Source organism: Equus quagga, chromosome 11, assembly GCF_021613505.1.
Source record: "Equus quagga isolate Etosha38 chromosome 11, UCLA_HA_Equagga_1.0, whole genome shotgun sequence".
Lineage (NCBI taxonomy): Eukaryota > Metazoa > Chordata > Mammalia > Perissodactyla > Equidae > Equus > Equus quagga.
This window is the reverse complement of record NC_060277.1, coordinates 69,163,447-69,185,403: the sequence shown is the minus strand read 5'-3', so window position 1 is coordinate 69,185,403 and position 21,957 is coordinate 69,163,447. Positions and strand designations below refer to the sequence as shown.

General features: G+C 36.9%; 1 protein-coding gene across 1 annotated transcript in view; it reads right to left on the bottom strand.

Annotated features, from left to right (window-relative positions):
• The window catches only part of UBE2G1 (ubiquitin conjugating enzyme E2 G1), a 106,109-nt gene that overhangs the window by 4,291 nt on the left and 79,861 nt on the right, over positions 1-21,957 (bottom strand). Inside the window, exons 4-5 of the mRNA XM_046675838.1 lie at positions 17,423-17,601; positions 12,044-12,166 (exon numbers count right to left, since the gene is read on the bottom strand). Coding sequence (XP_046531794.1) covers positions 12,080-12,166; positions 17,423-17,601 — 266 coding nt within the window. The 3' untranslated portion in view covers positions 12,044-12,079. The remainder of the gene's footprint in view (positions 1-12,043; positions 12,167-17,422; positions 17,602-21,957) is intronic.

Sequence of the window (21,957 nt, the reverse complement as noted above, 5' to 3'; positions counted from 1 at the left end):
TCACAAGATTGTAACCTATCATTAACTCAATAAAAATTAAAAAAAAAAGTTAGGAAAACACTAGGCTCAAGTTAAAAAAAAAGTATCATTTAATGATTGGACTTTTCAGAGACTTTATTATATTAATGTGTACTTTTAAATACATAGGGGGAGCAGGGAGGAGAATGCCTATTACTATTATATAAGATCAAGTGTTTGAGAAACTCAGAAACCTGTATTGTCTGCCAAGCACAATGTTGGGCACAAAGAACTCAAATAAAAGATGACTGGGAATTCAAGGGATAGAAGTTTAAACTCCTAACAAAGAAGCCAAATGTACTTAGAATTATGACAGATATTTAACTCCTATTAGACATGTTAAAAGTTCAGTGTGCCTTCTTCTAAAGCCCAGAATGAATTTATTAACGTTACAATCACCCAAATTCAACCATATCAAAGCTGTTGTGGGCGGAAAGAAAGCTGTGGGCCTATGTGTGGCCATACATGTGCCTACTTCCCTAATTTAGACTACCTCCCTAAGATAGCTCCTCAGAGGTAGAACTGCTACTAAACTTCTTTCCAAAGGGGTGGTAGCAGTCAGCGTAAACGGTCCCTAGCAAAGCACTGAAGGCACCAAATATGAACACATCACCTTCACCAGAGTCAAGTTCTACCATTTGCACACAGATACACATATGTGCACACATATTTTATTAGAAAATCTAAAGACATATACTGAAACTGAAGAGACATTGTTATCAAACAGGCATTGCAACTTTTAGGTAATGTTACTTGAATGTTTTTTCCAAAGACTATACAACACCCAAATTAATCCCTGGCCAATTAATCTCTCAGGGCTGAAAGAGGACTGGGTATATAGAGTTTGGGCATTCAGTAATCATTCCCCTATGGTATGAATAAGAAATTTCAGGGCCACAAAAGAATCATTTAAAAACTGTTTCCATGAGAGGTTTCTTTAAAAAAAAAATACTCCAGGGCCCGGCCTGGTGGCTCAGCGGTTAAGTTCCCATGTTTCGCTTCGGCAGCCCAGGGTTCACCGGTTCAGATCCCGGGTGCGAACACGTGCTGCTTGGTAAGCCATGCTGTGGTAGGCGTCCCACATATAAAGTAGAGGAAGATGGGCACGGATGTTAGCTCAGGGCCAGTCTTCCTCAGCAAAAAGAGGAGGATTGGCAGCAGATGTTAGTTCAGGGCTAATCTTCCTCAAAAAAAAAAAAAAAAGAAAAAATACTCCAGAGAGGACTGACCACAGAAAGTCATTAAATACCTAAAATCATGCAATCCAGCCTTTTAATAACGAGGATTCAACTTTAAGTAGCATTAGCTTCTTCAGCAGGAATAGAAAAATCTATTCTCCCCTCTTTGAATAAAACATATTCTAAACAGAGAAAAGCCCTCAGTACAGAAAAAGCAAGTTTGTTGTTCTTTTCTCTAGAAAGACAAATGTGAAACTAAATTACCTGCCTAAAACCCTAAATAAGTGGCACAGACCTGAAACAGTTATTTACATTTTTGTAAGCATATCCCATTTCTAAGTTAAAATATTTCTGTTATTAAAATCACACACTTTTATATTAATTGAAATTATATCAATTGTATGTCTTTATGAAATAATTTAAGTATCTGTCTTTTGCTTCAAACTTCCTCTTATTTCTGATTTTTAACCTACAAATCTGGAGATAGTTCACCTCTAAAGGATGAAAATGTCTTATTTCCTAAAACTAGAATCAAATCATTATTTTTTTTTTTTTCAAGATTGGCACCTGAGCTAACATCTGTTGCCAATCTTCTTTTTTTCTTCTTCTTCTTCTCCCCAGGGCCCCCCAGTACACAGTTGTATATTCTAGTTGTGGGTCCTTCTGGTTGTGCTATATGGGACACTGCCTCAGCATGGCTTGATAAGGGGTGCCATGTCTGCGCCCAGGATCCAAACCAGCGAAACCCTGGGCCACCGAAGCAGAGCATGCAAATTCAACCACTTGGCCACGGGGCTGGCCCCAAATCATAACTTTCTATGTGGCTACACAACTTAATCTTTTTAAAAGGCCTAAAAAATACAAAGCAGACAACTGTCTTTCCAAATAAAAACCGCTTTTTTTATGTTAAAGACAATAATAAAAGTAATTCCTCTCTCAGGGTAAATGTTCCAGTAACCTCAACCATTCTTAAGTGAAAGCAGTCCATGAGTTAAATAGCTTAGTATCAAGGAAGTTTTCCCCATTACCGTTCACAAGAAAGCTTCTAAAATTTGCAATTCATCTTACACTGCCATCCAGTATACTATGAGACAACTCTCACCCCATCATCACCCCTTTGGCTTTTCCCCTCAAACTGAACTATTCTTATTCTTTGCTCATGTCATGGCATTAGTGACCATCCACACCCACTTCCTTTCTGAGCTCTGTAGTACTTCACTCTCCAAGCTCTCCTCCCTGTGACCAAGCAGCCCACGTTTCAGTCTCCATTTCTTCCTCCTGTCATCTAATTGGAAATTGTGCAAGATGTTGTCCTTGGCCCTAGTAAGTACTACTCTCTACACCAAATGAGTCTTTCTCTCTACTCTGGAGCCTTCCAATCTCACCAGCAGCTTTATGTCTAACCTCTGTTCTAACCATTCAATATTTGGTCATGTGCTGACTTCTGAAAGCCATGCTCTGCTTCTATTCCCACCAGAGCTCATAAGGTGGTTTAATCTTACTTTTACTTTTTTTATGCCTGATCTAACTGACTAGAGGAACAGCTCTTTGGTGGCAAAGATAAGAGCTCAGGGTCTCCGGTTGTTGGTGTTACCTCTCATTTCGAGATATTTATTTTAAACCTTAAAAATACGCAACTGTTAAAAAGGAAGCAGACAGGGGCCAGCCCAGTGGTGTAATGGTTAAGTTTGTGTACTCTGCTTCAGTGGTCTTGGGTTCACAGGTTCAGATTCCAGGCACGGACCTAGTACCAGTCGTTAAGCCATGCTGCAGTGGCATCCCACATAAAACAGAGAAAGATTGCCACAGATGTTAGCTCAGGGCCAATCTTCCTCACATAAAATAAAAATAAAAAGGAAGCAGATATATACTATAGAGCTAGCAAAATATCAAAAGACAATGTTAAAAAAAAAAGAGGACAGAATGTATGCTATGTATACACTTGTTACACACACAGACACATATATCGCACTTGTGTGTAAATGTGTGTTGGGAGGAGAGTTAGACTTCAGAAAGATTAAACCATTATCAGTGGTCACTTGTGGGAGCAGCACTGGGGGGCTGAGATGGGAAAAAGATTTACTTTTCCTTATATATAGAAGTTTCTGTATTCCAAATTTTTGTAATGCCTGTTTTATTCCTGCAATTGGGGATGAGGAGGGGGAAGTGAGGAGAGAAAGAGAGGCACAACAACAATAAAGATATTTCCAGAAGGGATGATCAATAGTGTCAAACACTATGGAGATTAAGAATCAAAACTAAAATTAAGCCTTTCCAAAAGGTAGTCCCTGGCATCCTTTTTAGTTTAGTTTTTTGTGGAAAGCTAAGAAGATGAGCCAAGTGTTCTCAAAGACTGAGAGTTGAGGGAAAAAGGCGAAGCCCCTTTGTTCCCAGTCCCCTTTCCTCCTCCCTCAAGTTAAACACTATGGCAAATTTTATGAATTTTATGTATTTCTTCAAGTCTCTGGTGTTTTTAAACTTTTATTCTACCATATAGCTATGAAGAATAATATAGTGAGTTTTGCTTTTTAATTTACATAAATGGTATCATACTCTGTGTTATTTCTCCTTTTTTTGCAAATTGTTTTTCCTACTCAAGACTGTGGTTTTTTTTTTTTTTAAGACAACATTTTTTTTTTCATTTTTTTTTTTTTCCTTTTTCTCCCCAAAGCCCCCCAGTACATAGTTGTATATTCTTCGTTGTGGGTCCTTCTAGTTGTAGCATGTGGGATGCTGCCTCAGCGTGGTTTGATGAGCAGTGCCATGTCCATGCCCAGGATTCGAACCAACGAAACACTGGGCCGCCTGCAGCGGAGCACACGGACTTAACCACTCGGCCACAGGGCCAGCCCCTCAAGACTGTGGTTTTTGAGATTTAACCATGTGATTATATATAACTGTAAGTGTATATTCTGCATTTTAGTTGCTGGATAATATTTTATTGTACCAATCACAATTGATCAATACTGATGGGCCTCTTAAAAATGACACACGATACTGCAAGCAATATCCTTGTTATATGTCTCTCTGTACACATGTGCTAGAGTTTCTCTAATCTATACACCTAAATCACAGGATATGTTTTCAAATTAACTAGATATTACCAAATTGCTCTCCAAAGTTGGCGGAATAGCTTCACTCATGCCAGTATTTCAAGTGTACTGTTTCCCCAAATCCTTGCACTTGGGTTTCTCAGACATTTTGATTTTTGACCTGATGGATTTGATGGTATCTCCCTGTAGCTTTGTATTTCTGATTACAAATGCAGTTGAGTTACTTTTCACATGCATAACAATCAGCTTTCTTTCTTCTTCTATTTATTATCTATTCATATCATTCTCCTTTGTGCTGATATTTTTCTTACTGATTCACAGAAGCTGATTGTAGATTCTAGATGGAAATCCTGAGCAGTAGATAGTCACTAGTTTTTGTTCATTTTGTCTCATCATAATATTTAAGCTTTCAGTTTTGATATAGCCAAACTTGTAAAATTTTTCCCTTTTATGGGTATGTTACTTGTGCCTAATAAATTCTTCTCTACCTTGATATTCTCCTTTATTTTGTTCTAATAGTTCTGCTTTTCATATTTACGTCTTATGTGTTCAAAGTTTTTTGGAGATAGCATAGCTTCTTCCCTACCTCAGTCAACAAGATCACTCACTACAGAGCACCTGCACCAGTGGGAGTGAAAGGAATAAATCCTTGCAGCAGATTGGGTAGATTTTTCACTTTTCTTCATAATGTTATTGTATCACAGGAGATCAGAAAGGCTCAACATCTCAGGAGCCTTAATTTTAAGGAGATATGGGTGAGATGTGGAGGCTAATCCTTGAATGATCTGAATAGAAATCCAGCAAGGATGTGGTCATCTTGTGATAATCACTTACTCCAAATGTGATCTCAAATAAGCAATGGAGAGAATATGGCTACTTTGGAGGAACAGAAGCCATATACATGGAGCCATATATACTCCTATTTGTGAGAAATGACTGGATTCATGCACACACATCTGCAACTAGGTATGGCAGAAAGTCTTCTATCTTATTGCGATGGGTTACACAATGCTAGTATGCTGAGTTGAGTTCCCTAGGAAACAGATTCTAAGGCAGAGATTTGTACAAAGTTTACTGACAACTGCTTCCAAAAACAAGAGAGGGAAACAGGATTAAGCAGAAGATGAACTGAGGGGTCGGTTGAAACAAAGGTTTCAGTTAATCCCACATTGGGATGGCCTTTCAGAAAATTCCCAAACTAAGAAAAGAGAGCCAGTGGTCCAGGCCTTTGTACCAGCTCATCTGTTCCCCAAACCAACCAGTCACTGGATGCAGGCGACCCCCAGGTAAGGGCAAGTCATCTCTTTTAGCTGAGGGCAATTCCTAGAGAGCAACTCAGTTATGAGTTATCAGCAGACAACATTCCCAGAAGGCTGCAGCATGACTGCTTCCCTCTGGGCAGGAGACAATTAACATTCACTACATTTAGCACATCTTCTCTTATCTCTTACTCAACATTCACTACATTTAGCACATCTTCTCTTATCTCTTACTCGTTCCCTCTGATGAAGCCAACCACCACGTTGTTAGCTGACCTATGGCGAGGCCCACATGACAAAGAACTGAGAGAGGACTCTAGCCAACAGCCAGTGAGGAACAGAATCCTATCAAGAACCACTTGAGTGAACCGAGAAGCAGATCCACCAGCAGCTGAGCCTTAAGATGATTGCAGTGCCTAACCAACACCTCGGCTGCAGCATTACGAGGGACCCAGAGCCAAAAGACTTAACCGAGTCATACCCAGATCCCACATTTATGGAAACTATGAGATAACAAATGTTGTTTTAAGCCACTAAACTTTAGATGATTTGTAACATAGCAATAGAGAACTAATACAATCCCTCTAGCCTTGACGTAGAACAAAAAGTCCTCTTGTCTAGTGGTATAGAATGTGGCCATGCTGTTGATCTGTGGGAAAGGGAAGATTTGTTTCTCCCTTTTTCCTCTCTCTTCTTCCCATCCCACAGCTGAAATAGAAGACAGGTAAGGTTATTAATAATCTTCATATAGGACAAAGTATAAACACTAGGAAAAAGTGAAATACAAATACTGCATCATTCCATTTATATGGGGTATCTAAAGAAGTCAAACTCACAGAAACAAAAGCAGAATGGTGTTGCCAGGAGCTGGAGAGAGAAGGAAACAGAGTTGTTCAATAGATATAGAGTTTCGGTCATGCAAAACAAAGTTCTAGAGATATGTTGTACAACAATGTGCGTATAGGTAATACTGTAACGCACACACAAAAATTGTTAAGAGGGTAAATTTATGTATGTGGTTTTTACCATAATAAAAAAAAAACAGTGAAATAAAGAAAGTCTGGGTGAGGTACATCAAATATAATACTTCCATTTTCAGAAAACATTATATGTTATGGATTTTGATGTAGACATTTAAAAAACAATTTTAAATTAAATTTACTTTTTGTTCAACCCAAATAAGAGTGCACCTTTTACAAGTGCTTACTGCGGGTTTTATTTCACATCTACATCCTCCAATGACTAAAGATACTGAGGATATTCAGGAAGTGCCTGCTGACAAGCTGTGAAAAGAGCGAGTCTTTGAGAAGAGTCTGAGTGATAGGCTGTGCTAAACCTGCTACAAGCCAACAGGTTTCTACGGTATAGCCTTAAGTATTAAAAATTATGTAATGACAATGACATTTAAAGATTATGTGGGCACTTCAATTCTACAGAATACCATGCTCTGTGCATCAGGTAATGAGTAAAACACAGACCCACTTTTAGAAGACATGAGTTAAGTCATGGATTTTGATGTGATTTTTTAATTCAATTTTGAAATGATTTCACTTTTAGTGCAATCCAAACAGATGAGTGGGTTCAGGTTCTTATTGAGGTTTTTGTTTCTCAATTGCACCAAATTATATGTAACAAGAGGAGTAGGACAAATTCATAAATGACTGAAAGTTAAGACTCCTTAAGTGCTACAGTGCTTCAGAAAGGGAAGAATTTGCTCGAGGGAATGCTTGCTGAACAAATGGTGAGATGCATTTTAGAAAGAGGCAGACTATTCAAGCAAAGGAGTAACTACTAGTAATTTTAACGAATACACAATAGACAAGACTGGGTACCTGAATGCTGATTTAAGAAGTCTATGTTAATTACTCGTCAATCAAGGTTTCCCAAAGAATGTTTGTCTCTGCCCATACTGGGCCAAAAGGATCCTCCTGATGAGTTACAAAATGACAACAAAATACAAATTCCTTAATTGAGTTCTTATCAATGAAAATCACACAGTTAAAGGACTATAGATTTCTACACAAAAGCTTCAGCTTAATAAGTAACATAAGTTCGGAATAGTAACTAAAATTAATCATTCAAAAAATAAGCATATTAATTTCACTTAAAATTATGTTCTATCAAGAACTCCAGGGGCCATACCCTTTCACAATAGTGCAAAGCTGTTACAAGGCAAGTACGAACAGATCTGGGGTACTTGCAACTTTAAAAAAGGATGCTTTAAAAAAGGATACTTTGTGGCGCGCCAGCCCAGCGGCACAGCAGTTAAGTTTACGCATTCCTCTTTGGCAGCCCAAAGTTCAGATCCCAGGCAGTGGCGCTTGACCGCTTATCAAGCCATGCTGTGGTAGGTGTCCCACATATAAAGTAGAGGCACAGATGTTAGCTCAGGGCCAATTTTCCTCAGCAAAAAGAGGAGGACTGGCAGTAGATGTTAGCTCAGGGCTAATCTTCCTCAAAAAAAAAAAAAAAGGATGCTTTGCTACTTATGTGTGAACAGTGCTGACCAATGTTCGTCAAGATTTCCAATCACTGCTTCCTTACTCTTTAATTACAAGTTATTAGTTTAGTTTCATCATTAACATTATATTATTTTTCAATTAACCTATTCTATGCAAAGAGGTATTTTACTTCAACATTATTTTTTGCCTCTCTCTTCTTGATAAGTGAACTTTAATCTTGATAAATATACTTTAAAGAGAAGTGTATGTTATGATCAAATATAAATTAACTCTAACCCCACTAGCAAAAGAGATAATATATAATCCCTTACAAAATTTGTCTGTGACGCTGCATTAGTATTTATTTATTTAACTAATTTCCAATATGCTGTCAAGGTAAATATAATAAAATTCTTGGTTATTTCCTAAATTTATAAAGTACTGTTTTTAAGGTAAAATCACACATAAGCTTAGGCTTCAATATTTGTTATTTTGTTTCTCTTCAATTCTTTGTTGTCGCCAAGCTCTTTTCTGACTGGAAAATGGTATGGGTAAGGAAAACTAGCCCTCAGAGTGTTTGTCGTTCCTAAGATGTCGTCATACCCATAAAGAATCAATGCAATGACATGAGTTTTCTGAAGCCTAACATGGCAGTTGTATCCAGGATGAAGTGCAAGCAGGCGTGAAAGATGTTCCATACCAGCTGACAGAGGCAACAGTCTAGTAACAAGAATTTGATCTAAGGTGGTGGGAAGCAAGAGGCAAAAGAAGGGAAAAGCCACGGACCCTTGACTAGATGTGAGGGAGGTATCAGAGGTAATGATAACAAAATAAGGATTATTAGCAAAAATAAACAGCATAGATATAAATAAGATGGTGAAAAACAGAAATAATTTGACAACCGCAAGGTTATTGTTGTATCTGGTGGCAACGGAAAGAAGTAAGGTTAATTTTCACCATTTCAGATTATTATAAGGAGATCTAAAAGTAGATATGAGTCTTTTCAGAAACAAGAGACACCAAACATGAACACAGAATAAGTGGTGGATAGATCTTAGCCTTACTTCTGATTTGCACCTCTGCATTTGAAATGTTTAATCATAAAAATAATAAATAAAAATTAAGACAGTGTGATACTGGTTCAGGGACAGACAAGCCATCCAAAAAAACACAGAAAGATCAGAAACAGATCAACACATACCTTGAAATGTAACTTTATAACATAACTGACACTACATCAGTGGGGAAAGGATGGACTTGTCAAAAAATGATGTAGTCAACAGCTATACATTGGGGGATGGGAAGGTAAAGTTGAACTACCTCACATCATACACCAAGCAATTTCTGTGGATTCAACACATAAACGAGAGGCAAAATTAGAAAACTTTTAGAAGACAACATACAAAAGTAGTTTTCTGATGGCAAGGAAGCAACTAAGACAAAAAGTAAAATCCATACAGGAAAGAACTAATAAATTCCACTTCATTAAAATTAAGAACCCCGGAGGCCAGCCCCGTGGCCGAGTGGTTAAGTTCACACACTCCACTTCGGCGGCCCGGGGTTTCACTGGTTGGATCCTGGGTGCACACATGGCACCCTTCATCAAGCCATGCTGAGGCGTTGTCCCACACAGCACAACCAGAAGGACCCACAACTAGAATATACAACTACGTACTAGGGGGTTTTGGGGATAAGAAGAAGAAAAAGAAGATTGGCAACAGATGTTAGCTCAGGTGCCTATCTTCAAAAAAAAAAAAAAAAAACCTGAAGAACCTCTGTTCATCCAAAGATACCATAAAGAAAGTGAACTGACAAGGATACAAACCAATAACCTAACAGAAAAATAGTCCAAAGGCCAGAACAGGCATTTCACAGAGCAAACATCAGTGATAAAACACATGGAGCAATACCCAATTGCATTGGCAACTAGGGCCATGCACATTAAGACCATAATGACAAATCATCTTACACCTTTCAGATTAAAAATTTTGCAGAAGTATGATAATATCAAATGTTGGAAAGAATATGGAGCAAATAGAACACGTATCCTTGCCAAAAAGAGTATAAATAAATGCAACATTCTGGAAAGCAATTTGGTATTATCTAGCCAGTGATGTGCATATACCCTTAACTCAACAATTCCATCCTTAGGTACACATCCTAGAGAAACACTGGTAGTACGTGTGCACCAAGAAACAAGGATAGCCGCATTTTCTATAACAGCAAAAGCAAACAAACGAAAAACCCCACCCCAATTCAAAAAATACCTGCAATGAGAATCAAAAGTAGAGAGGTTATTTATCTAATGAAATACTACGTAACAGTAAAAACAGATGAAATATAGCTATACATAACACAGACCTATTTCAAGAATATAACATTGAGCAATAAAAGTCACAAAAGAATGCATAAACTATAATTCCGTGTATATATATAGTTCAAAATCGTCAATACAGTGTTTGGGAATACACACGACAAAATTATGAAGAAAAGCAATGGTAAACACAGAATTGAGAATATGAAAAAAGGATGGGACAGAGGAGGGGAGTATAAGGGGTGTAAAAGGTAACAGTAAAGTTTTTTTTATTAAAATAGGTGGCAAGTACAGGGATGTACCATACATTGGGATTCTTTAGAAGCTATATTTCATAAATGGTTTTTATCACCTCAAAAAAAAACCCCAAATAACTTTAATGTCACACATTTGCTCAATTCATCTACACCATGTCCTCTTTTAAGCCAGATGAGTGGCTTCAGTATTTGACCCATTGCTAGATTTGAGATAAACTTGTGGACAGATGACATACAACAATAAAAGGGAATTTTTCCTATTGGTACTATGAGTTATGAATGAGGAGATAAAGACCAATTAAAAGAAGAAAGGCAGATGTTTAACGGTCTTGCCAGTATATTCCAAAATATGATTTTTCTTTTAAAAAGTTAGAAAACAAAAATTTAAGTCATCCTTTACCACATATAAGTATGAGAAGATATAAAGAAATTTCAGTGCCCAGCAGTGGTCAACAAAATGGTAGACCAAAAGGTAAACTGGAAGAAACTAAACTGAAATAAGTACTTTATCATTAGAAATTTCACCATCAGCAAAAAAGAATACATTGTTACCATACTAAATAGTTTAACATACAATATTTAGTTAAAATCCACTGGGTCTACTAAGAAAAAAGTAAGCAAGCTACAATGTTTCTGTTGAGAAACAGCAGACTACTGAATACCACCACTAAAAAATGAAGCCAATGCCAATAGGCACATGAAAAGATGCTCACCACCACTGATCATCAGGGAAATGCAAATCAAAACTACACTACGATATCACCTTACACCCGTTAGAATGGCTAAAATAACCAAAACAAAAAATAACAAATGCTGGAGAGGTTGTGGAGAAAAAGGAACCCTCATACACTGCTGGTGGGAATGCCAACTGGTGCAGCCACTATGGAAAACAGTATGGGGATTTCTCAAAAAATAGAAATACCACATGACCCAGCCATCCCACCAGAGGGTATCCATCCAAATAACTTGAAATCAACAATTCAAAGAGACTCATGCACCCCTATGTTCATTGCAGCATTATTCACAACAGCCAAGACGTAGAAGCAATCTAAATGCCCATCAACTGATGATTGGATAAAGAAGATGTGGTATATATATACAATGTAACACTACTCAGCCATAAAAAAGGATAAAATCGTCCCATTCACAACAACATGGATGGACCTTGAGGGTATTATGTTAAGTGAAATAAGCCAGATAGAGAAAGACAATCTCTGTATGACTCCACTCATATGTGGAAGTTAAACACGTGGAAAAAGAGAACCGATTAGTGGTTACCAGGGGAGGGGGGGGCGGGGCACAAAGGGTGAAGTGGTGCACCTACAATATGACTGATGAATAATAATGTACAACTGAAATTTCACAAGGTTGTAAATTATCATAACCTCAATTAAAAACAGAATAGAAACAAAAAAAAAGCCAATGAAAACAAGCCATTAAAATACTCAAATCACACAATTTCCAAAAACAGATACAATATTTATAAAAAGGCAAAAGTAGTATGACTTTTAAAATGAACTTACCCTGAAATAAGTGAAGTTACAGCTGTTGAATAAATGTCACTCAAAAGCAGTCTCTTGGCTTTTTCTTACACAGCGGGCAACTTTCCTTTTGAATTCTCCATTTCTGTCTTCCCTCCATTCTTTCTGTAGGTATAAAAGTAACATCAAGTGAATTTATGCAAACTCCTCTTACACTCTCAAATACTAATTTTAATATTGAATGTAATGCTTTGGCAATATGCACACTTTTAAAATGTTAAAAAGTTGAAAAGGTAGAAAAGCAGTCAAAAAATACTTCTGCAAGGCACTCTACTTATAAGAGCAGAATTCCCCTATGCAAAGTACCTCCACAGACAAAACTCTCTTAAAAAAAGGAAAAAGCCATGAAGAACATTAACAGTTTTGTATTACACTGAAAGAAAACTACAATTTACAAATAAGATACCAAAGCTATCTAAAGGATTGCCAACTCCCCCTGTTGGAACCAACCAGAAAATAAAGTACTCATACAAACGCCACCTCCTATATAGAGTAGACGGGTGGAGTGCATCATACTGAGATGATATTGAGTACAATTCCAAATTTCAAATTTCAGTGACAATATCACTATCACTAAAAATGGAACACAAAACAGCACCAGCACAGTTTCACATGAGAACAGAACTGATTTACCTAGCGTGTAAATAGCAAGAAATTCTCATAAAACTGCCCAGTCTTTTTTTCCATTTTTTAATATCATCCATTTAGGGACAGTAAAAACTACAGAAATCTTTAATCCTTGCCTTTGCAGAGGAAGAGATCTGAAAAACAATTTTTGCCCTCAAAGCAAGGCACCCTAGAAAGCTAATCATTACAACAAATTATGATATAATCTATAATGCTGACATATACAGAGATGTGGAGATGTTCGCTCAAGTATTTATGAATAAAATATTATGAAGTCTGTAATTACCTCATTATCATTTTTAAGTACGAGGAAGAAAAGGGCAACAGGGCAACTCCAGGCAAAGAGGGAAGGTCAATCTTAAGAAAAAAAATCACCTAAAAATAGCCCTTAGCAGACAGAATTAAGACTGAGAGAAGGGAGATCAGACAGGAAGCTACTACAATAATGCAGGTAAGAAATAAAAAAGACCCAAGTCAATGGCAGGGGAATGGGAATGACTTTAGAGAGACAATATAGTGTGACTGACATTCTCTGGTGACTAAGACAAGATTGGACAAGGAAGTTTAGGTAAAAGGATAGATTGGTATTGGTAGATGATGCTTTCAAAGCAGGAACCAGCTAAGATAACCACCATTTGTTGACAGCTCTACGCCATACACTGTGGATGACCAGAAAGGTGATAGTATCATCTGCATTTTATAAATGGGGAGCCAGTGAATTCAACAGAGCAAAAAGCACATACATTTCTTTCTGCTCTCCTGAGACCCTATTAAAATGACCATATTGGAACTTTTTTTAAAGGTATAAATCCTCAATATCAAAACAAATGGCAGGAAAGTCACCTAAAAATGGGGGTAAATTTTTTCTGGAAGACCAAAAACAGATGGAAGAGTGAGGAAACATACAGCAGAGAAGAGAAAGTAGCCTGGAGAAGTCTCAATGGAATCAGACCAAAGGAAGGAAAGGACCTATTGAACAAAACCCTAAAGAAGTTAAAGTTTAGAAAGGGCAGATCTGAGAAGAGTCAGTAAGAAGTAGGGCTGAAAACAGATTAACAGAAAGTCCGTATAACTCAATAGTTTGGCATCCTTCTCCCACCTCTATCCAAAATTTAACACCCTCCTAAGATAACAACAGTAATGATGATGATATATAGGCTTTACATAAATATACTTAAGAGCACTCGAACTAGAACTAGAACTGCTAGTGTAGGTATTGGTACTGAAAGTAATTACTTCTTCATTTTGGCATTTAAATGACACCCCTCTTCCTCCAACTCTTACTCTTAGTTTAGTATCTGGCTTTGTACCCACATTCTAAAGTGGAACAAATTTCTGCATGCATGCACACACACACACATACCCATGCACACAGCTCCAATTTGCCTTCCTAGACCCTCATTTCTTACCACTTCCTTTGTTTTTTAAAGATTGGCACCCGAGCTATCAATTGTTGCCAATCTTTTCTTTGATTTTTGTTTTTTTTCTGCTTTTTTCCTCCAAATCCCCTCAGGACATGGTTGTATATTTTAGTTGCAGGTCCTTCTAGTTGTGGCATGTGGGACGCCACCTCAACGTGACCTGATGAGTGGTGCCATGTCCATGCCCAGGAGCCGAACTGGTGAAACCCTGGGCTGCGGAAGCAGAGTGCGCGAACCCAACAACTCGGCCACAGGGCCGGCCCTCTTTACCACTTCTTACTCATGAACAGAGAAATGTGTAGAAAGCCTACAGAGTTCTGAAGTAGACTTCAAAATACAAAACAAAGTGTCATTAGTCTTTGGGTGGTGAGCATGATGTAATCTACACAGAAAGCAAAATATATTGATGTACACTCGAAATTTATATAATACTATAAACCAATGTTATGACAATAAAAAAATTTAAAAAGAAAAAAGTACAAAAGAAATATCGACGTCAGAGAAAGAGACTTCAGAATTTAACTTTTTTAAAATCTCTAATTAAAATTCCCAAAAGTCTAAAGAACTACTACGTTGATTAAACAGTGATAAGATTTTATGGAAAAGGAATTAATGGAGAGAAGAACAAGTTATTTAAAATCAAAAGTAATACTGCCAAAATGAAAACTCAAAATCAGCACTATTTTAGATGAAACAAGGGATCAATCTGGGTAATAGCTACAACTTCAAAAAAGAAAAGAATACTAAACATGGGAAAACTCTCAAAATAAAAAAGAAAACTCCCACAGCTGAAGTCTTCAAAGCATACATCAACTACAATGAAGGAAAATTTTAAGGTGTATATAACAATGTGAAATTTCAGAAAACCAAGAATCAAGAAAAGGACCTAAAGGGAATGGTGGTGGGGGCGGCACCTACAAATGGAGAAGAATTAGCCTAGCATCAACTTCCTCATCAACAAGAATAAATGCTAAATATAAATTCCTTAGCAATTTGATTCTCTCCCCTACAATTCTATAAACAAACTATCAATCAAATGTAAGGGCAGGATAAAAACACTTCTAGACATGTAAGGACTCAAGATTTAATTCCCATACACCTTTCCAAAACATTACCCAAGGATAAAGTACAGCAAAAGGAAGTCAACCAAGAAAAAAAGAAATAGGATCCAGGAAACAAATGATCCAGTTCAGAAGAACAGGAAAGAGAAATCCAAGGATGGCAGCGAAGCAACAGACTGAGTCAATCTAATCTGGAAACAAAGGATGGAGGGACCTAGGAATTTCCTTCCTGGAATAGGTATCAGTCATTGAGAGGTTAGAAGAACATATGAAAATATGATAAAAGGAATACAGTGCAAGAGGGAAAAGCAAGTAAGAAAGGTAAAGAGAACTGTTTACAAGAAAGCTATGGTTTAAATATGAGACAACTGGTTAAATCAGAAAAATAAGCAGTGGGTTTCAAGAAAAAGAAGGATACAGATTCTGCACAAATTGCAGTGTTCAGATCAGAAGTCATGTTTGCATATTTCAAATTCATATTAAGGCCCATTTCTACCCTTATGGAAATGTTTAGCATCAAGAGAATGACCCGTTGTTTCACGACTCAGATGTTTTGAGGAGATAATTTTTGCATATTCATATTCTCAAGTATTTGCTCTTAATTTATCCTTCATGAAGATTAAAACACAACTTGTCAGCTCTGATCTTATTAAAAAGAGCTAATAGTTGACCATAAATCAAATGAAACAGTAATTAGTTCTCTCAATATATGATTTCACAGGACTTTATAAAAAAACTATCACCTCTTCTCCCTTACTGCCTCTTATGTTGTCTGGACTAATACTTGACTAAATAGAAAGAATGATTTTCTGCCAGTTTTTCCTTCAATTTGATTACTAAATTCAAAAATTCAAAGCCACAAATTTACAAGGGGGTTATCCATGTAGTGTTTTTCTACATATAAAGTCTCATTCAAGTTTTAATAGATTGACTTAATAGGTTCTTGAAGTAACCCAAGAAAAAAGGTGAATTTAATCTCCTGGCTTTCATATATACTTACAAAAGTTCTAAGACCTAGAACAAAAAGTATTTCAAAGAAGGAGAGAAGGCTGAGGAACTAGGACTATTCTAGATTAAAGGAGTAATAAAACATGAATACAAAATATAATGTGTACTCCTAGAGTCTAGATTTTCAAAAGAAAAAAGCAGCTATAAAGAACAATATTGGAGAAAGTTGAGTATGAACTGTATATGTACATTCAATAACAGTACTGTATCAATGATAGACTTGTACCATGCTTATATGGAAAGATAACCTTGTTCTTAGAAGATATAGGCTGAAGTGTTTAAATGTGAAGACTTAGGATATCTGTAACGCATTCACACAATGTTGTAAAATCTCCACAACTGGTGAATCTAGGTAAAGGGTATAGAAGCGTTTATTTAACTAATGAAACTTTTTTGTAGATCTGAAAGTTTTAAAAATAAAAACTTAGGAATAAAAATATAGACTTTAGTTCTGGCCCGGTGGCGCAGCAGTTAAGTGTGCACATTCTGCTTCTCGGCAGCCCGGGCTTCACGGGGTCGGATCCCAGGTGCGGACATGGCACCACTTGGCAAGCCATGCTGTGGTAGGCGTCCCACATATAAAGTGGAGGAAGATGGGCATGGATGTTAGCTCAGGGCCAGTCTTCCTCAGTGAAAAGAGGAGGATTGGCAGCAGATATATATGGACTTTAATAGGAACTTGATACTAAATTTCCTCCAGCATGATAACAGTATTATGAAAGAAGGTGTCCTTATTCTTAAAAGACCTAGGTTCAAGTATTCAGGGGTGAAGCTTAGTTATGTCTGTAACTAACTATCTATCTACCTAATCTACTTATCCTGTCTATCCTATCTGTCTATCTATCTATCTACCTATTTCTGAGGAAGATCAGCCCTGAGCTAACATCTGCCACCAATCCTCCTCTTTTTGCTGAGGAAGCCTGGCTCTGAGCTAACAATCATGCCCATCTTTCTCTACTTTATATGTGGGACGCTGACACAGCATGGCTTGATGACTGGTGCACAGGTCTGCATCCAGGATCCAAACTGACCACCAAAGTGGAACATGCGAACTTAACCACTGCGCCACCAGGCCAGCCCCTGTAACTTATTTTTATACAGATTCAGGAGAAAAATAAATGGATATAAATATACAGATACACACATACAAATATTCACACACACAAATATACACATAAAGATACTATAGTTCTCATCGAGTTTAATTAAAGGGAAGCAGAGATGTATGCATGTGACCACCTTACCGCAGCATCAACGTTAGCAGGTGAGTCTCCATTAGGGTCTGCCAGCATAGAAATGACACTAATCATGATGGTTTCCACAGTGTGAATAGGGAGCCAGCGTTCCTCTGGCTTTTCATAACCATATTTATCTTCTCCAGGCTCATGAAGAATAGAAATGCATACATCACCATTTTTATCAACTGCAAAATTAGAAAATAAGAGTTTTGTTTAAAATATTTAAAATAATTTGGTTATACATAAAATATCTATTATAGATGTGGCCTTGATTCCCACAGTACTTGTATAAAACACTGAATATAAACAGAAGTTAACTTCCAAAGTGGAACCTACTAACCTTTTAGGAAGACAACAGATTTTACAAAATAGGATCCATCTGGCAAACCCAAAAGGAATGTAAGCTATCTTTTTATTTGTGCAAAACTTCAAGACACCTAGCATGTAGAGAGTGCCTAGCACTTACATGTAGTAAATACGATGAAATGAATAAATGGTAACTATTGAATCTGTTCATTTGTGAAAAGTAAATGGTCTAAATACCACAACTGAATTTCTATGTAAGGAGTTCCTAGCTTGCCCACTAACTTATTAATTTAAATTGGTGATAGTCAAAGGTCTAGAGACTTTCCTAAGGAAAAAACTGAGAAGTTAACATCATAACGTACTTTTTAAATCACATACAGGCAAAATTATATTTTTAGGGAAACGAGTATACTCAAATTCACAAAAGGAACATGGCATATTGCCAGTGAAAATTCACCAATGTAAATGACATTCATGAGGTCCCTTTTCTATAAAATTATTTTAAAATCCAAGCCACAAATTAATTGATCAAAAAAAGACAGGTATCTAAAGTCTAACAAATTTGTGATAGATATAATTTTAAAGCTTATTTTTTATCTTATAAGTTAAGCACTTCTCCTGTTGTTATAAAGCTGGGTAACCAGAACCAAAGTTTACATGTATCACTGCTCTACAACAAATACTTCTCGAATGCATGTTGTGTACCAGGCACTCACTGACACAGGCTGCAGCAGCGAATGTGACAGACAAGGCTCCTGCCTTCTGTGTCTTGTATGTGAGCTTTTCTATAATTAAGGTTCCTCTTCCCAACCCACTCCCACCTCCCAGTAAAATCTGTTAACTAGATCAAGAGGCAAGAATAACACAACAAAACTTTTAACAGCACTATAAAGTTCAACATAAAATGCTTATACAGGATTATTAAGATGCTTTCCTCACTTATTTATTACATAGTAAGGATTTTTTCCAAGTCATTTTCTTTGAAAACATATTAAGTGTTTGTAGAGAATTCTATCAGAGAGAATCAACTTAAGATACATCTTCCTTTTTTAGAAATCATTATCATAATCTAACATCTTTAAATTTTTTAACCTATGTCATTTCATTTTAAACATACAGTCTAATTTTTTAGAATAAGGTTTTTAGGCTTTCTTGCCACTGGCAATATGTGAGATGACAGTTTCATTGTCTCTTCACTCAGAATTAAGATTTTTCTTTATTGATAGTTTTTAAATTTCACAGATGACATCTAGTTTAATTAGCATTTCTAAATGCTTTTGGGAGTGAAAATTTTCCATGAATAGAAATGTCTTTTGTGAAATGTCTGTTCTTATCCTCTTCTCATCTATGTACTCAGTTTTTAGTTTTTTATTGCCAAACTGTCTTAATCTTCCCTGTTTAATTTTTGCCTGTTACTTTTTCCATTTATTTCAATGCCCCAACAAATGTTCTTTATAGCTGGCCTTGTTATCTGATACAAGATCCATTTAAGAATCCTATTATCACATTTAGTTGCCATTTCTCTATCCTCTTTTAGTCTTTCAATATTTATTACTTTTGAAACAAGAAAATTCTTACCTCTAACACCCAGCAAATAATTGATATTCACTAACTTTTTTTTTTAAAGATTTTATTTTTCCTTTTTCTCCCCAAAGCCCCCCAGTACATAGTTGTGCATTTTTAGTTGTGGGTCCTTCCAGTTGTGGCATGTGAGATGCCGCCTCAACATGGCCTGATGTGCGATGCCATGTCCGCGCCCAGGATTCGAACCGGTGAAACCCTGGGCCACCAAAGCAGAGCTCGCGAACTTAACTGCTCAGCCACGGGGCTGGCCCCTCACTACTATTTTTTTTAATCACTTGAAACTTTTTATTCCATTTAGAGTTTTAATTCACTTTGCTGTTTGGTGTGAAGAAAATTTCTAAATCAATTTCCCTTCAACAGTCTCAGCATCAATTACGCAAAAGAAAACACATTTCTTCTTCCTTGTTAACACTAAACTACCTGAACCATGCATACCCTTCAAGCTATCTCCTTTCTCTTGAAGCTATGCATCTAAACTCATGAAAATCTGATTTACCCTCATCTTCTCTATTTACTCACTACTTGGGCACTCTTTCTCTTTTATCTTACTGTAAACTGGCTTCTGCTCCCCATCAAAATGCTATGACTGTTCTCACAAAGTGGTCTGGAGAACATATTCCCCTGGGTACTTTTAAAGTCAACCCTTCTAGGACAAGACAATACTGTTGTATCAGTATCTAGGACTGATACTGTTAGGACATCTTCCTGGCCACATTTTCCTCTCTTGCCTTCTGCGACACACTATTTTTAACCCATTCTCTCAGTCACTTTCCAGTTTTCCTTTGCTTTGGTCTGACTTTTGATGTTATCCTAATCTCCGAGATTAATCATTTTTTCCCCGGGTAAAATAACTCACTCATTATATCACAATGTTACCCATCATCTTTTTTTCCTCCAGCTTTATTGAGATATAAATGACGTACGACATAGTATAAATTTAAGCTGTACTATGTGATGATTTGATATACGTTACCCATCATCTTGATGCCAGTAACTTCCAAGGCCCTAAGCTCACTGCTGAGTCTTGGACTAGTTTTATCTAGGTATCTAACTAGTGCACCTCAAGAAAAACAAGTCCAAAACTGAATACACTAAGCCACGCCAAGCTAGTCTTTACCCTATAATTTTTATAACAGCTTTACTGAGATATAATTCACGCATTTGAGTGCACAATTTAATGGTTTCCAGTATGTTTACAGAGTTGTAGAACCATCACCACAATCAATTTTAGAATATATTCATTACTCCAGAAAGAAACTGTACCATTAGCGATCACTCCCCATTCCCCCACAACCCTCTTCCCAAGTCCTAGGCAACCACTAACCTACTTTCTATCTCTACAGATTTGCCTATCCTGGGCATTTCACATAAACGGAATCATACACTATGTAGTTTTCAGTGACTGGCTTCATTTGCTTAGCATAATGTTTTCAAGGCTCATCCATGTTGTAGCACATACCAGTACCTTATTCCACTATATGGATATATTACATTTTGTTTTCCTGCTCACCAATTGATAGATATTTGAGTTGTTTCTACTTTTCAGCTATTATGAATAATGCTGCTATGAACATTCATGTACATGTATTTTGTGGACATATGTTTCCAATTTTCTTGGTTATATACTTAGGAGTGCAATTGTAGGTTATAAGGTAACTATGTTTACCCTTTTGAGGAACTGCCAGACTGTTTTCCAAAGTGGCTGCACCATTTTACATTCTTGCCAGTAGCGAGATTCTAATTTTTCTATGTCCTTGCCAACACTTGTTTATTATCTTTTTTATTCTAATCATCCTAGTGGGTGTAAAGTGGTATCTCACTGTGGTTTTGATTCTATAAATATTTTGTAAATGGTCTGTGAATTCTAAATTCTCACCTCTCCATTACCACCCATATCTTGTAGTCAACAAGTGAGAATAACTAAATTTTCCTTCCTGCCACTACTCTCAAGCTTTCATTGTCTCTTACCTGAACTATTGATAAAATCCTCTATCTATCTCCTGGCTATCAGTCTGGCTTCCTCGTCCAATCCTTCCTCCCTGAGTGTAATCTTTCTAAAAGGAAATAGAGTCAAGACGAACCTAGTATATAGCTTTAAAACTCATTAATTTAATGAGTCCCCATAGCCTAAAGAACGACGTTCAAGCCAGGCATTTACTAGTCAAAATTCTGTTCAAGAATCATATTCTCTAAGAATCATTCCCTCACTCACTCTTCTATGCTACCAAACACCTTTATAACCACATCACTGTCATCTCTCCATTTCAGCACTAAGTTTATGTGTCTATCTTTCCCTTATATAGAGCATAATATCCTTATAGAAAGAGATCATAACTCATTAATCATCATTCTATCTCCAGTGCTTACCAGATACTCAAATGCTTGCTTTTCCTCTCATTCTTATTTCAGAATGACTTTTCTTTCCTTCCTAAGCCTAATTCTTTCTATACTTGCCATCCCTGCCCCATCACCTCCTCAGGTATCCTTCTTTCAGGAAGTATCCCCTCTATCAAATCAAGTCTTAATTATTGCACGCTGCAATGTCTTCTCCATTATGGCCTGCAAAAACGAAAAGTCTCTTCAACTTCAAACAAACAAAAAAAACCCCCACTCATTTCATCACTTGTCCTCTTAAACTACCTAGGCCATTG